The 15,783-nt window shown below is 39.3% G+C and overlaps 1 protein-coding gene across 2 annotated transcripts in view; it reads right to left on the bottom strand.

The window, feature by feature from the left end:
- Nucleotides 1–4,706: 4,706 nt before the first annotated feature.
- DHRSX (dehydrogenase/reductase X-linked) overlaps nucleotides 4,707–15,783 on the bottom strand; it is a 202,795-nt gene continuing 191,718 nt past the window's right edge. For both annotated transcript variants that reach the window (XM_017728548.1, XM_008629328.2), the window contains one exon: nucleotides 4,707–5,172. In XM_017728548.1, coding sequence (XP_017584037.1) covers nucleotides 4,975–5,172 — 198 coding nt within the window. In that variant the 3' untranslated portion in view covers nucleotides 4,707–4,974. The remainder of the gene's footprint in view (nucleotides 5,173–15,783) is intronic.

Genomic DNA, 15,783 nt, shown 5'->3' with positions numbered 1-15,783 from the left:
TGTGAAAGGGATTCTTGGCTAAGGTCCATTTCCAGAGGGAGAGAAGCCAAGTGTTGATGGGTATAGTATGGAAGCCAATAACTATATGTATTTGGAAACAGCACTCTTGGCCACTGGTCTGTTTTCTTCCTGTTACCTTCCTTCAATGTTGCCATCCTTCAATGTTGCCACAGAAGATTGCCAAAGCACAGTAGATTTGTTTTAAAAAGGAATAAAATTACCTTCAAAGAATTGTTTGTGGTTTATCCACCTTGCCTGGTCTGATGTTGTACAATATATGTTTTGCACTGACTTCCTCAGTTACTGCAGATGGGTCAGCATCCTCAGCCTTCACCCTCTTAAAATCATGGGAATTTTATCTTATCTGTGACAGATTTCATGTTAACTTCACCGGAATCTGATTTTTGTCTTTCCATGGAGGCAGCTGAAGCAGAAACCATGTCATAAAACAAGCAAGGTCAGCCTAACACTGGAACTGAACAAGAGCCTGTACGTAGAAAATTTATTTGGGCTGAACATTTAAATATCTGCCATGTATTGCCTTATTTAGAGTTAACACTACTGTGCATTTGGAGGAGGCAGTAGCAAGCCTGATGTAAAATAACAAAGTCCTTTGTCTCTACAATATCAATTCTCACTGTGTACTAAAGTAATTGATGTACAAAAAGTGAACTATGGAGTCTAAATACTTATAAAATATCATTGTGGAAGTGTGGCCAGTGGCTCCACATCTAACACTTAAAATCAGTATTGAACTGGAAGCAAGAATGCAGCTACTTCATTATGTGCAAATAACAATGTATTCACACACAAATTACAGCACTTATTTTTTCAGTTTATAAATAATTTCCCCGCAGTTTACAAATAAAGAAGTTAATTATTGAGGAAATTATCTTTTTTTTCCTAAGAACCTTAGAGCTCTTTTGTCAGCAAGTTATTTATTTCCTGTACAAGTTCATTGTTTAAATAACATTGCCTTATCAAATTCCTAGATAATTTCCTTCATTCCCATAGGATCTATATTTATTTGAACCATCCTTCATAAGAGGATTCATATTTTTTGGTCCTTTTTTAGAGAATTTTTCTTTTTCCTTTTCCTTTTTTGTTTTACCTTCAAATTTGTAATCCCTTTTTAAGAGAAAAAAGAATTGGTTGTACAGGGTTTCGCTCTGCTACCAAAGGCAATAGGCTCAGATCACTTTGGTACTTAGTGAATGCTTCTGTTTATCTCAGCCTTGAACTGGACTATAGATTTTGTGTGCCTTTTTGTGACAAGGTAGAGATAGTTAGATTTCTGAACTAAACATTAGCCTTGATGGAGTACTGGTAGGGAAATATCCATTTTAGAAGTTGTGAGCAATAATCAAAGTAAGTGCTCTCATACTAATCAAAATAAGTGCTGTCATTGTGGACATGAGGGAGAATCTAAGCATGACTTCACTGTGACTGACCCACTTTTCTTAGGAGCCTACCTGGCTTCTTTGCCAGGTGTCATTTCAGAGGCATCTTTTAATTGTCTTCAGATATCAGATCTGTGTGTTCCAACACGAAATTACTCTAGGAGAGGATCTGTTTTCTTGTTGCAAGGTTAATTTGTTTACCTTCAATTTACCATTATTGGGGCTTGTTTAGCCTTTCTTTGCAAGGTTAAAGAACTTCCAGGTATTTTTTCTATACCTATGCACCTACTACAAAGCTACCTCAGCCACATATTCAGTGAAATGAAATACAGCCTTTCTCAGATCTCTGGAAATCCCATGACCTTAAAATGTGAAATTAAATCAACTCTAATCATTTATCTGTGCAAAAGTAAAATCATGGTCATCTTTTTACCTGTTTCATTTTTTTTTCCCCCAGATAGATATGTTAAGAATTATTCTGGATTTTTGCAGCAGTATCACAAGTGATTGTTCTCATTCACACTGGGAGCACTTTATAACAATACTGGGTTTTGCTCCAGATAAGCTCACCTGCTTAGGTGACATTGAAAAGCTGACACAGTTTTCTGCTTTTAGATAACAGTTTTGCAACTAGCTCAACCGTATCTTCATGAACTGCAACACTCTAGGAATCCCAGGCTTTAGGACGCTTATTTTTTCCCCTCACTCAGGCACATCTGTGTTCTTGATTCTCACAAACCATGTTTTCAGTGTTTAAAACAGATTTCATTGGACTGAGACTGTTAATAAATTGGTTCAGATTACACTGAAAGTGTGACCAGCTCTCTTTACTGTTTGCTAATTCACTAATCCCTATGCCACTTGAAACTGGTCGTGCAAATATTGTGGAGCTTCGAGAGAGTTAAAACTGATGGTAATCTCATCCCATCTAGTTTGAGTAATCCTGGACACACTTTCAGCAGCAGTGATGTTCCATGGGAATGCTATGGCAACATCAAAATGTTGGCTGTCTAGCAGGCTTACTGCATCCTGTGCATGATCCGTGAATAAACAGAGGATTTTAGTTCCCAGAGTGTCAGTCTGGCACATTTCACAAGCACTACGTTCACTTACCAAAAAAAAGTCAGCCAGTCAGAGAAAGTGCTATAGTGACTGAGTGATAAATCTCCTGCTGCCAACCCTTGTATATACTAACTCTAAGAGCTAGGAATAGATCATGCATGGCTTAATTCAGAGAGGAAATATGCTCTCCCCCCATTTGTTTATTATTTTTGTTCCCAGATGATTTTCTTTTTTCATACTTTTTTTTTCTTCTGTGCATCTCCTTCCTAGTCTCTGGACATATGAGTATGCTTACTTTCACTAAGATGTTATCTTCCTCTGAAACAAAGGCTGGAGATAAGGTCACTTGGAATGAAGTACCAAGTTTGACCTAAAAAGCCCAAAAGGGATATTAGTCCAGGGTTCAGAGCATAGGAACACGTTTGGATTGTTTCTAGTCTGCTGCAAAGGAGAGCACAACACTCTGTTTGCACTTGGTTCTGTCATGCAGTGATTTCCAGCTCATCAAAACGAATATAAGCTTTATGCCCACCTATTAGTCTCTTTCCCTGTGTATATTTGAAAAAAGGAAACTCAAGGACATTTATAGGATTATGTGGCTTTTTTAGATGGCACCTAAAATCACCAAGATGGGAGTAGGGTAGACCTTACTCCATCAACAATAAGATCTCAGGCTCCATAGGTGCACACTCCATGTGCTTGGAAAGACTGAGAAGAGATAAAAGAATGACAGAATGGTTTGGATCAGAATGGACGTTAAAGACCATCTGTTTCCAACTCCCCTGCCATGGGCAAGGAGGGACACCTTCCACTAGACTAAGCCCTGTCCAACCTGACCTTGAACCCTTCCAGGGATGGGACATCCAAAGTTAGTGTGGACAATCTGTTCCACTTCAGCACCCTGACAGTGAATTATTTCTTCCTAATGTCTAATCTAAATCTTTCTTCTTCAGTTTAGAACCGCTACCCCTCATTCTATCGCTACACTGCACAAGCACCTCCCCGTCTTTCCTGTAGGCCCCTATAAGTACCCTAAAGCTGCTGTGAGGTCTTCCCAGACACTTCCAGGTGTTTTTGCGAGGCTTATAATCTTTAAGCCCGGGGAAGTTTCTCTGCAAATTATTCTCATAGTGTACCACCATTCCCTTTAAAATATTTCTATCTTCAATACAGTTTTTTTCTTCTAGATATTTGCACTTGTATAAATTCAGGCTATCTTTGTATTGCCCCAGGTGTTTTTTGCCTTTTACTCCATGAATGTGAACATCATGCCTAAAGATTCACTTTGCTAGACATAGGTAGGGCTCCCCGAACTGTACACAACTGAAGTGTGTTCAAAACTGATAGCATCTGAACCGACTGTATCCCACAGAGATATCCTAGTGTTTGCTGAAAATAGCTTCATAAAAAAATATCAGCTCCACACTCTGAGACCGTCAAATAAAACAGCTGCTAGGAAATTTAAGGAAAGACATACACAACTAAAGGGAAAATACCCTCTTGCTCCTATGTAAGTTATCTGAGTAGGCAGGGGCTACTCTTAAAAATGGCAAAGACACAGTTTAGGGAGGATGCATTGTACATCTCCAGAAAAAGGAAAAAGTGGGCTGGTATTAATTGCTGTCTCTTCCAAACCATGAACTCTAGCTCTGAAACAAATATGAACTGGGATCAAAACCAATAAAAGGAGCTGATTCTTCATGCAACAGTATATGTGTGACTCTCCTTGTCAGAGAAAATGAAAGAAGCTGTGGGTGCAACATTACAGGGGTTCAGGAGAAAAGGGGACAAGTAATCTTAGCCCACTGTCAAAACAAGAGGCTGACTGCATCCTCTGCCAAAGCCAGTTTTGCCGTTATGATGCTTGACCCCTTCCTCACCTTTATAGGAGAGATGAACTTAAACTGGAAACAAGTGAATTCAATATCCTTTTTGAAGAAGACACTATTTATTTACTTCTTTGTTGTTGTTCTGACCTTCAGTTAATACCTCTGGATAAAAGCTGACAAATAAAACTAACCTTAAGACAGAAACAACATCACGATCATGAATGCCAAATTTCTGCATTAGAACAAGCTGATGAAAGTGTCTTGAAGATTAATGAAGCTTAAGGAAATAAAGCTGCAACTTTTAAAACTGATTTATAAGAGTAACTTACATGTACAAAGGAGGTTAAAGTTCAAAACCTCCCAGTACAACATGCTCCAGTGTTATTTTTGTTGAACAAAGCAATGAAAACTCATCTCTGCACATGTTTAAAGATTGTATTTTAATCACGGACTGAAACATCATGATTTACAAAACTGATGGTTAGATTTAAAACCAACCACTACACCTTTCTGTGGGAATATTCCCCCCATACCCTAGCAGATTAGGGATTCAGGTGAAGAGCAGCTGTTCACATTTGCCTTTGGGACTGAACGGTGATTTCCAGGATGATGACTGATGGTGCAAGAATTCACCTAAGATGCTTTTCAATGCATTTCATTTGCCCAGCTGAAAGTGGCTTCTTCTAGGGAAGCCTGCTGGCTTCATCAGAAATCCCAACCATCTTGCAGCTTTCTGTCCAGAGCCTTCTCTGCAGCTCTTCATCATATGCTACGTCAGCCGATTTTGTCCTTTCCTCATTGTAAAGGTAGCAGCCACCAGCTCCTTCCATCTCGGGCGAAACCGCTGCATAGATGGTTGTAGAGGCTCCTTCCTCTGGGGTCTGTAGAAACAGAAAAACCCAAATTCAAGTGAGGCAGGTACAGCAGAAGAATGACATTACCACCATAGGACCTTATCAGTGACAAACATCTTCCCTGATTTTGCTTTACACTTGTGGTCTTGTTATAATAAGAAAGCCACTTATTCAATTGGCAGAGTCCATTTCTTCAACAGTGCTATTTTAAGATAGCTTAAAGCCAGAACAGATATATGGAAAACCGCAGTCCATTTTTTCAAGAGTTAGTCAGATGGAGAATACAAAATAATTGATTTAGTTTTCACAGTTAGAGCTAATAAACCCAAAAGCAAGCACAAATATTAAAATCCTAGTTTAATTATTCATTTTGCAAGGATGAAAGAGTCTGTGCTCTGCCTTAGGAATAAGAAGGCTATGCTGTACATGCAATGTGTTCATTTTAACAACAATGTGACATGAGCAAAGGAACATGGAAACGGTGACAGCAAATTAAGACTCTGCAGTTCAGTCCAAGCAGGCAGGTAAATGAGGGAATTACATTTTAAACAGAGCATAGTTGTCAGGGTTCTGCTCTGTCATAAAGCAAAATGGTGAATGATCTATAATGTTTGATATACCATGAGTATTAAATGAAAATTAATAAGTGAATAGCTTAGAGTGATAATTCCTTTCATCCTCAGTATATGCAAAACATTTACATTTTGCATTCGGAAGGATCACACAGCTACCACTGAGATTATTTCCATGGCATTTTTATTCTAACTGAAGGACATATTTAAAAGACAACATTTGATATGCTTTGCCTTTATCAGTGATATAATTATGATCAATGCCTGCTAGATAATAATGTATCATTTTGCAATCTTTGCAGTCATTATCTGAGACATTAACAGTACTGATGCTGCTCAGAGCTTTGTCTGCAGCACCTGACAGGATGTCTTTTCCTGAAGAACTCACTTGATGAATGAGACAGTAGTGAATCGGTTACACGGTGCCTTATAAAAACTAATAAATCTAAGTAATTGGAAGCTTTTTGTTATGTTTGGTTTTTTTAGAAAATGACTGTACTATGAGATTCTGTCTAAAATCACTTTAAAAATGCTCATTTACCTTGGTTTAGTACTCTACCACTACTTCACCCTTCTTTATCCTAAGGAAAATAGTGCTATTCGTACCCAGTACGTTATGTAAATAACATAAAGGGTCTGCACAATTCTTTGCTCACAGAGTGGCTAACATAATGATCAGCTGTGATCAGCAATATGAAGTATCTTGATATTTTAAAGTAGTAGAACAATGATGAATATGAGCATTCATATTTTATACAACTTATTCTGGATGACAGAGAAAAACCAAAAGTTTTCTTACATACTCTTGTGCTCTACTTAAAAAAATTACTGACATGGATAAACCATTACTTCATGTGATGGTTCACTGGACGTTATGTTCCTGAGTTTAACAGCTCTCCAGCACAAACAGGCATAAATGTCAATATCATGATGCCCAAATCTTAATGACAACAGCTCAACACTAAAATGCTTTCAAAAAATTGTCTGTGGGCGGAATTCATGTGATTATGTTCTTATGAGCAGGGCTCTCTGCAGCCTCAGAGCCTGGTCTGTATGGATATTGTTACAGCATCAGAAATACCACATTGTCTCTGCTGATTCAGTGGTAAGGTTCTCCCAGGATATACAGGATTTATCAAGATATTTACTTTTGATGGTATGTCAGATAAGTTCCCCACCAGAGGCGATTTATATCAAGAGGGTGGTCAAACACTGGAGCTGCCTTCCTGGAGAAGTGTTTGGTGTCCCAAGCCTGTCAGTGTTTAACAGGCATTTGAACAATGACTTTAAAAATTTGCTTTATCATTTGGTCAGTCATGATTTGGTCACTTTTGTTGTAGGTCCCTTCCAACTGAAACAGTCTATTCTACTCTCTTCTATTCAAAATAATATCAAATATTTTAAATAGGGTTATGTACTAGTTGAAAGTGCTTACATGCCCACACTGTGATTTATAAGCACAGTAACACTGTGACCATCCACTAAAGTCAGCTTGTGTAACTTTTCCTAAGATTTACTTTGCTCCTCCCATCCACCATATCTAATATGCTAAGCTTAAAGTTCTATGCAAAATTCTTGTTTAGTTTCTATCTCCTGTTGCTAAAGCAATTATCTAAACATACAGGGAAAAAACCCAACCATACTACATTAAGGAATTAACCATCACTTGGAGTGTTCAAGGCCAGGTTGGATGAGGTTTTGAGCAACCTGGTCTAGTGGAAGATGTCTCTTTCCATGGCAAGGGGGTTGGAACTAGATGGTCTTTAAAGTCTCTTCCATCTTTGGGACCCTGAAGTATTATACCAAGAGTTCCAGATAGACAGGAAGTAATAACCAGTTGTCTTGGGGTGACTTTATGATGTGTATCCCCTATCACTGCTCTATGCCGAGAAATTAATTTGGGCCTTTCTGTGCCTTTAAACTGAGCCTGAGAGAAGGGAGAGGAAAAAACCAAGCAAACTTCTCAAAGCAGTTGTTCAAGGACACAGATACACACTCCTCTGCTCCTGCGGCAGCAAGAGAAGAGGAAGCACCCTTCTTGCTTTTCAGCCAGCTTTCGGCTCCGTTTCTCCGGAGAGAGATGGAGAGTTGAACTTTGTTTTCCTGGGACTTTGGGGTTTTTTTCCCTTCTTCTCTTCTGGACTGTTTCAACATCAGAACACATTGGGACAATTTTCCACCGAGGTCCTGGAGGTGGGCCCACGACCCAGCTCCGAGGAGGAGGAGAGAGTCCACACCTACAGAAGGACTCTGAAATCTTCCCAGGTTTCTCTCCACAGTGAGAGGTTTTATAATTTAGCATTATTATCCTTTTCCTGTGTGTTTGTTAAATAAATAGTTTTTATCTCTTTCACTTTCCTCCAAGGAAAATTTCTTTTTTTCCCGAACCTGGTGGGGGAGGGGTGGTTGTAACCTGCCTTCTCTCAGAGGATATTTTCCTCCAAATTTGTCCAAACTGGCACCCCAGTATTATTCAAGTCACAGGGGAGAATTCTCTACACGTTGCCAGTGTAAAAAAGCCTTAAAAACCAGTAAAAGAATCATATTTGTATATATAGAATCAGTAACATCTTGTTCATTAATTGGCTGGACTTGTCCTAAAGAGAAAAGGGCTGCCTATAAATTGCACAATGCTTCTTCATTCTTCAGTTACCAACTTATTGGTGCTGAACTTTTTTTTAAATTGGATTTTTGTTTACAAACTGTTATATTATTAGTATCCAAGGAACTGTAAGTAATGCCTTTGTAAAATCCAAGCAAAAACGATTTCTGCTTAACTTCTTCCTAATGAAATTCTGAACCTGTTATTCCTTTTGCTTGTTATAGTATTGATCACATCTTTTACTTTCTTTTTCAATTAACTATATGTTTGCCTTCAACAGTAAATAAAGGTCTGATTGAAATTACACATCTTTTTTACCTGTGGAGGCTGTGGAAGAAGGAGAGAAAAGATAGCATGTGATCAGCTCATTTAAGCAAAGTGTAGCCTACATACAAAAAATTACATTATTTTGGCACCATCTATTCCCAGAGTAAAAACTCTTTTCTTTTTATGGAAGCTCTGCTATTTCTTTGGTTTTTAATATTCATCAATTATAACTCATCGACAAAGAACAATTTTCCCTCAGTATGAAATGGAATATTCTGTTCTAGGGAAACTGGGACAAGTGCTAAGAGGGTTTGTATTTTAATATTGATTTTTTAGGACTTGCTAGTTCATGCATTTTGATTAATGCAATTTTAAGGGACATATAATTTTGTCCGTTCTGGGTGCTAATGCTTGGAAATGTGTTAGTTGACAACAGTCAGTTCCTACAGCCATGTTGCCATGAAATGTTACATCCTTTCCATTTGTCTAAAACAGGAGGAACAGCTTAACTCTTCAGAAATCATGCGTCTGCATCAGTTAGACATGATGGCTTTGTGGCGCTTTCCATGATAATCCACGTACTCATCCACTTCCACCTTCACCTGAATTCATAGCTCAGAGTCCTGGGTTAGACAGTGTGTTATGTTTATCAGAAACCACAGAAAACTGCACAGGAAAAAAATTTAATAAGCTCCTATAACTCCTCCCCTGTAATCCATTCATTTTCTCAGTACCAATTGCAGCAACTACCAGCCAACAGTGACAACTGTTGTGTCTTAAACATTGTGACAAATAGCTGGAGTGGACAGGATACATATACTTCAGATTGTACTGCCTAACAGAGTTGGCCAGATTGAAAGGGCAGCAGTGATACTAGCCATGGTATCAGGGGACTTACAACTTTGGAATAGCTTCCCCTCATCCCACTCAATCAGAAAATTGTACTTGATTTGTATTTAATGACTTCAGGATTCTGCCATCTGGAGAGATTATAGGAGAGAAGGTTGGGCACAGAGGACAGAGAGCAGGAAGCAGCTGACAGAATCACTGTTGAGTTTTGAGGGACATGAACAAGGGGTCAAACAGAGAGATGTGCACACAGAACTGCCTGTGATTAAGATAACTTAATGCTGAGGAAAAACATGTTAAAACACCTTTATCCCTATAATTTGTGCTGCAGAATACATCAAGTATGGGGGGAATAACCCTCATCAGCAACATTAGGTAGACTGCTGTAGGAACTCTCATCAAAAGTGGGCTTATACAACTGGTCCTACCTCATGTACCATCCATTATATCATGCACTTTTCAGTTCATGTGGGAAATCTACTCATGAGCTGAGGAGTTAAAGTAGCTTGCAGAAGTGTTTTGGTTTGGTTTTCTTTTTGCCACAGGTGTTCATGGTGTTTGCTCTGTGGCTTCACTTTTTTAAATGAGTGAGTTTCTATCAGGCCGTTCGTGGAGCCGGTAACAAATTCCCTGGTTCCAGCTGGGAAGACACAGAAAGCACTGAACGGGCCATCTTCTGGGCTTCAGTACTCAGGTAATTTTGCCTGTGTTCCTTCACTTTTCTCAGTGATAATTATTCTGGTAATATTTTTTAAATGCTGGTATATTACTGACTTGCTTCTGTACTGAAAAATTCTGTATAGGCAGAGTTTTTTTCCTTTTCTGTCTTCCTTCAGGAAAGACAACGATCATCTGGGATCCCTGAAGAGTACTATGCATATACACTGTAGGGATTAGCAACAACAAAGGGAACATGAAATTACTCTTACTCGGTACAGCAAAGTCTTTCATCTACTTGATGGCAGCTAGTGGAGGGGTGACACCAGTCACCCTCAATGCACTGCCTTACTCTCAAGAACAAAGGAAAACACAGAACATGGAATAGTTTGAAAAAATTTCAGAAACAGAGTAGCTGGGATAGTGTTCCCATGAATATTAAAGCAAACAAGCTTGTGAGAAACCAGTTACCTGTGTTCTAGGGTGCACTGATTACTATGATCTGTGAACCACTGAATTATTTCAAAGCCAGGTGTCTTGGGAAGACACCAGTTTACTTTCTAGTGCAGGAGTCCAAGGTGAAATAACAGCTGCTGTAGTGTCACAGCCTCCAGGTGAAGACAGGGGCTATGTGTGCTCAGTGTGCGTTGTGTAACTTGCACTGTCTAGACCTCCTAACGTGATTGTTGCTTTGGAAATTCCAGACAAAAAGTAATCCATTGAAATACTGAGTATGAAGACAAAGGCTAGAAAGAGAACCATGACGCAGCTGTATGGACGTGTTCAGCAACCTTTGATCAATAAGGCTGTAGTGCTGACTTTATGTCCTGGTGAGACCGGTGGCCAGGACCAACTGGCAGGTCCCTAGGAAGCCAAAGCTGCCAGAGAAGTGTGGCAGCATATCTTTTCAGCAATCTCTGCCTTCACTCAAAACCCCTGGTTGCTATCTGCGTTCTCTCTTTCCTTCTATTCTTTCATATGTAGCTTGCTATTATGCTATTTCTATCCAATTTCTGCCTTGATAATAGACTAGAAAGAGGTATTTTATTGAATATAGTTCTCCCTAGGTACCCAGTCAGCACCATCAAATTAATTTCTCTTCAATCCCCAACTTGCGGCAATAAGAATTCTTTAATAAATTCACTCCATAATAAAATTCTTCATATTTTGTCTTTGAAAGAAATAGTAGAAATGGCTCAGTTAAAATGTGAAGCCTTTCTCCTGAGAATGTTGTGGCCACAGAGAAATAATTTCTTAATCAAAGATATAAATATATAATAAAACATGAAATTTTGATGATTAAGAACACAAAGCAATTTTCACACTAAAAATGTATCAAAATTTGGAAGGAAAGGAGCTTTTATAATCTGAATAATTCATGACTATTTGGGGAAAAAGAGAAGTTTTCCCTGAGCACAAGATACTGAAAGAACAGAAGCCAAGATAGCTGGCAAACAGACACAGAGAGTATCAAATCCTGAATCTCCTTTTCTTTTGAAAGCAAATTTTTTGGAAAGAGCCTAAAAAATATTCACGTACACAGTATGGCTGGGAAGTCCCATCTTATCTTAACATCATCCCCTGCATAGGTGGCTGGAATGCCTGTAGATAAGGTGCACTATGGAAGAAAAGAACTGTCCTCAAAAGACTGTCGGGGTCAGCCTGTTGCCCAGGGGATCCAGGAAGCAGGCATGTACCCAGGTCTGAACACCTCATTTCTGATGAATCTTTTGATGGAGTTGGTGGTCAAAGGTTTGAATTGGTTTTGTGTCATAGTAATGCCTTCTGAGAAATCTGTTTTGCTGAAAAACGGCCAAGCAGCTCTACTCTGAAACCATTGGATGAGTCTTGTTGCAGATTCAAAACATGAGCAAAGTTTACTGAGGAAGGCAGCAGCCATGACTCTGAACCCTCTTCTAAAGCAGCTACTTCAGGCTAAGCAGATGCTTTTGGCTGGGGTAGAGTTAATTTTCTTCACAGGGGCTGGTATGGGGCTGTGTTTTGGATTTGTGCTGAACACAGGGTTGATAATATAGAGATTTCTGTTATTGCTGAGCAAGGCTTACAAAGAGTTGGGGACTTTTCTGCCTTTTTTACTGCCATGCTGACAAGGAACTTGGGGGTGCATGGGAGGTCAGGAGGAGTCACAGGTGGGACAGGTGACCAAAAGGATATTCCAGACCATATGACATCATGCTCAGTATATAAAGTGGGGGGAAAAAGAAGGGCAGGTATTTGCAGTGAAGGTGTTTGTCTTCCCAAGTCATGGTCATGTGTGATGGGGTCGTGCTCTCCTGGAGATGGCTGAACACCTGCCTGCCCATGGGAAGCAGAGAATCAATTCCTTGTTTGGCCAGCTTCCTGGGCTACACTGAAGAAAACTCCATTGATTTCAAGGAGAAACTCCCAACAGTGAACTCAACGGTAGGTATTATAAATTATTATATGTGCAAATATTATAAATAATAATAATATTCATTAAAATAATAAAATTATATTTGTGTGTCTTAATTTCAAACTGAATCTCTCTCAGGTTAGAAGTGCGATATAACATTGGTGATGTGAGCAGGAGTGTTTGTGGATCCGTACTTTGCATTTTCTAAGATATTGAATAGAAAACTAAAAGAACTATGTTCACTTTTAAGCAATTTTGAAATAGCTTAAATAAGAACCCAATTTTACATGACTGAATATGAGCAGGGACTTGAAACTTTGGGTCAAAGTCATTAATCATAACTGAGTCCTTTATTCATTTTGTCAAGTGCATTGAGGAACATTACTTTGCCTGGAAGTTGATCCCTAAGCTTGCTCTGCAGTAGACAACAATGTCTTCAAGTCAGAGCTGAGATATCGCTGCAGCCACTGAAATCACATTACACTTGTTACCTCGCTCAGCTCCGTAACAGTATGCAAAACTTGACAGATAAGAGCCTGCTGCCCCAGACATTGCATAAACATCCAAGCAGAGACGCTCAGTTGCTGGAACATCCAGTCTCTACGAAATAAGACAGGCAACAACAGGCAGAGAGAGCTGAGAAAGTACATGTATTTCAGAAAATACTGAAGCCTCTTCTGGGAGCGTGACACTCTGCTGGTTAATGAGCTCTCTAGAAACCAGTTGATGTCCTGCATGTACCTATTGCTGAGGATGCCTGAGTTAAATCACTGAGAATTTTCCTGGACATCCTCACACAATCTGGAATTTTCTAAAACTCCTCTATTCAGAGACTCACAAGATATTTATTGAAGCAAATATGCAGGTCAGAAAAGATGAGGAAAGAATCAGTCTCCTAAATCCTAATTCTGAAGCCTCGTGCACTAGGCTGTAACTCCTTTTCCTGTGTTCGTAAAGAAAAATACACAAGTCGTTTGTTTACTTCCAGCTTAAATTTTCAATGCATTATCTTACAACAGTACATGGGTCATCTTTAGTTTCTTGAATTCTTTCAAAGAAGATAGATTTTGACAATCAAAGCAACACAGCAAATCACACAGAAGTATTTGTGTTTGAAGTGGTAGCTGCATTTTTAGCAGCCCCAGAGAAAAAGAGACATAGCAACGCTTGAGGTGCTGAAGACGATGCTCCTGAGTGCATACATCTCTGAACAATTTACTACCTGCCTGCTCATGCAAAGTAAAATATCTTTGCTGGCTTTTGGTGAAAACCCAAGACTTCAAGAATAAGATATATGGCAACTTTTGATTTGTAGCCCCCTACCATCATCTCTACTTTTTTACTTACTGTTTAATATTTGCCAAGTCATATATCTTGTTTTCCCTTGATAGAAAATAGAAACTGACACATCTCCCACTTCACAACTTCCTTATAATGACTGTTACTTATTTTTTTAATTATTATAAGAACTCAGGATGGACATGGAACTCCTAAATATTTAAAAGGAGACCACAATATAGAAAGCCTTTATGAATTATGAAGAGATCAAAAAGCATAAAGACTGTAAAGAACACAGACAAAATGAAGTAATCCAAAATTACATAAGCCAGCAGCTATTTCACAGCTTCTTCTCTTTTAAATTGCTACAACCCCCATTTTGTACCCCAAACAGCAGCAGGATTATTCCATCTGTGGGCTCAGCTAGGTGGAGGAGGGCTGGGAGAGGGTGGCTGCCAGTCTTGGTTTCACACCTTTCCTGCTGGAGGCACCTGCTGAAAACAGATGGCGAAGGTGTGAAAGTGCAAATCCTTTCCGGGATCACCAGGTAAGGTCAGCAGAGAACACTTCCCCAGGATTCAGGCAGGCCATATGCCTGCACTGCCAAAGATGAGGACCAGAACCTGTGAAGTGCACAAACTAACTCAAAATGACTACAGGGTGCTACATGTATGAATTAATAGCATGCAAGATGAAAATATGTCTGGGAAGATGGGAGAGATGAAAGCAAAAGTACACTTTTCCCCAAACTTCTTAGGTCCACGTTGCAGTGGCATGCTAGCTGGGCTGTAATACATCCTGCTGATGGGTCTGCCCCACACAAAGCTCCTGCATGGGAAAAGACCTTCACCTTACAGTGCTTATCCTCACCCTGGGTCTCAGCCTTTGTCTCCTTGTCCCTGAGCTGCCTGGAAGAAAGGCGTTTAAAGCAGGTCACCAAATACCACCGTTGCAGTTCAATCCCAGGTGGCAAGTAAGCCACTTACTCCCCTCCCACTCCCCAGTGGGATGGGGAAGAGAGTCAGAAAGAGATAAAATCCACAATTGCTCACTACCCACTGACTGAGGCCCTCTGAGCAGCAACCAATGGCTCCTGGCACACTCTCCTCAGTTTATGCACTGAGCATGATGATCTGTGGTATGGAATATCTCTTAGGCCACTTTGGGTCAGCTGCCCTGGCCATGCTGCCTCATGGCTCCTTGTGCATCTTCTCACTGGCAGAGCATAGGAAACTGAAAGGTCCTTGGCTTTGTGTAAGCACCACTTAATGACAGCTACATCAGTGTGTCATCAACATTATTCTCATAGTGAATCCAAAACTGTACCAGCTGCTAAGAAGAAAATTAATTCCATCTCAGCCCAAACCAGAACAACCATTTAGCACTGTCCATGTCCGAGCTGCTCTGAGTTTCTGTTTTTTACAGAGCTATTGTGCTTAAATTATAGTTTCACAATATTCCCCAGACTAAGAGGAGAAAGCCCAAACTGGAAGACAGATAAAAGTGGTGGGGAGGGAAGGAATCTTATTCTGGAAATTTGTTTCACATAATTCCAGTTGCTGGAAATTTCATCATTTAATCTTGAATGATAAACCAAAAAGATATAAATGAAAGGGTTAATTTACATCTGTCCCTAGTAACATACCATAAAGATGGAAAATGAGAAGGCTAGACTTACTTCCTATATTCATTTAAGTGGAAGACTAGAATTAGGTGAGAGTGGCCCAGATTTTTTAATCATATCTTTTTAACAGATAGGTAGTTCAAGTAAGTAATTACAAATTTTACATCCTCAGTTTTGCCCAATAAGTTCAGGGCTTTTCTGTTTTAGTAATAAAACCCTTGAAAAATTACAGTTCTCTTCATTTTAATTAAACTCTATTTTATCAGGAAGCAACTTGTAAAAACAAGTAAAAAAAAAAGTCATCTTGTAAAGAGAACTACCATTTCCCATTTTCTATCACAATGCTATCAGATTGCTAGAGTCATGAAATAACAGATAGATTCTGAAACCATAC

Source organism: Corvus brachyrhynchos, unplaced genomic scaffold, assembly GCF_000691975.1.
Source record: "Corvus brachyrhynchos isolate BGI_N302 unplaced genomic scaffold, ASM69197v1 scaffold92, whole genome shotgun sequence".
In the NCBI taxonomy this organism is placed as follows: Eukaryota; Metazoa; Chordata; class Aves; order Passeriformes; family Corvidae; genus Corvus; species Corvus brachyrhynchos.
Note: the sequence above shows the minus strand (reverse complement) of the source record. Positions and strands in the feature narration are given on the sequence as shown.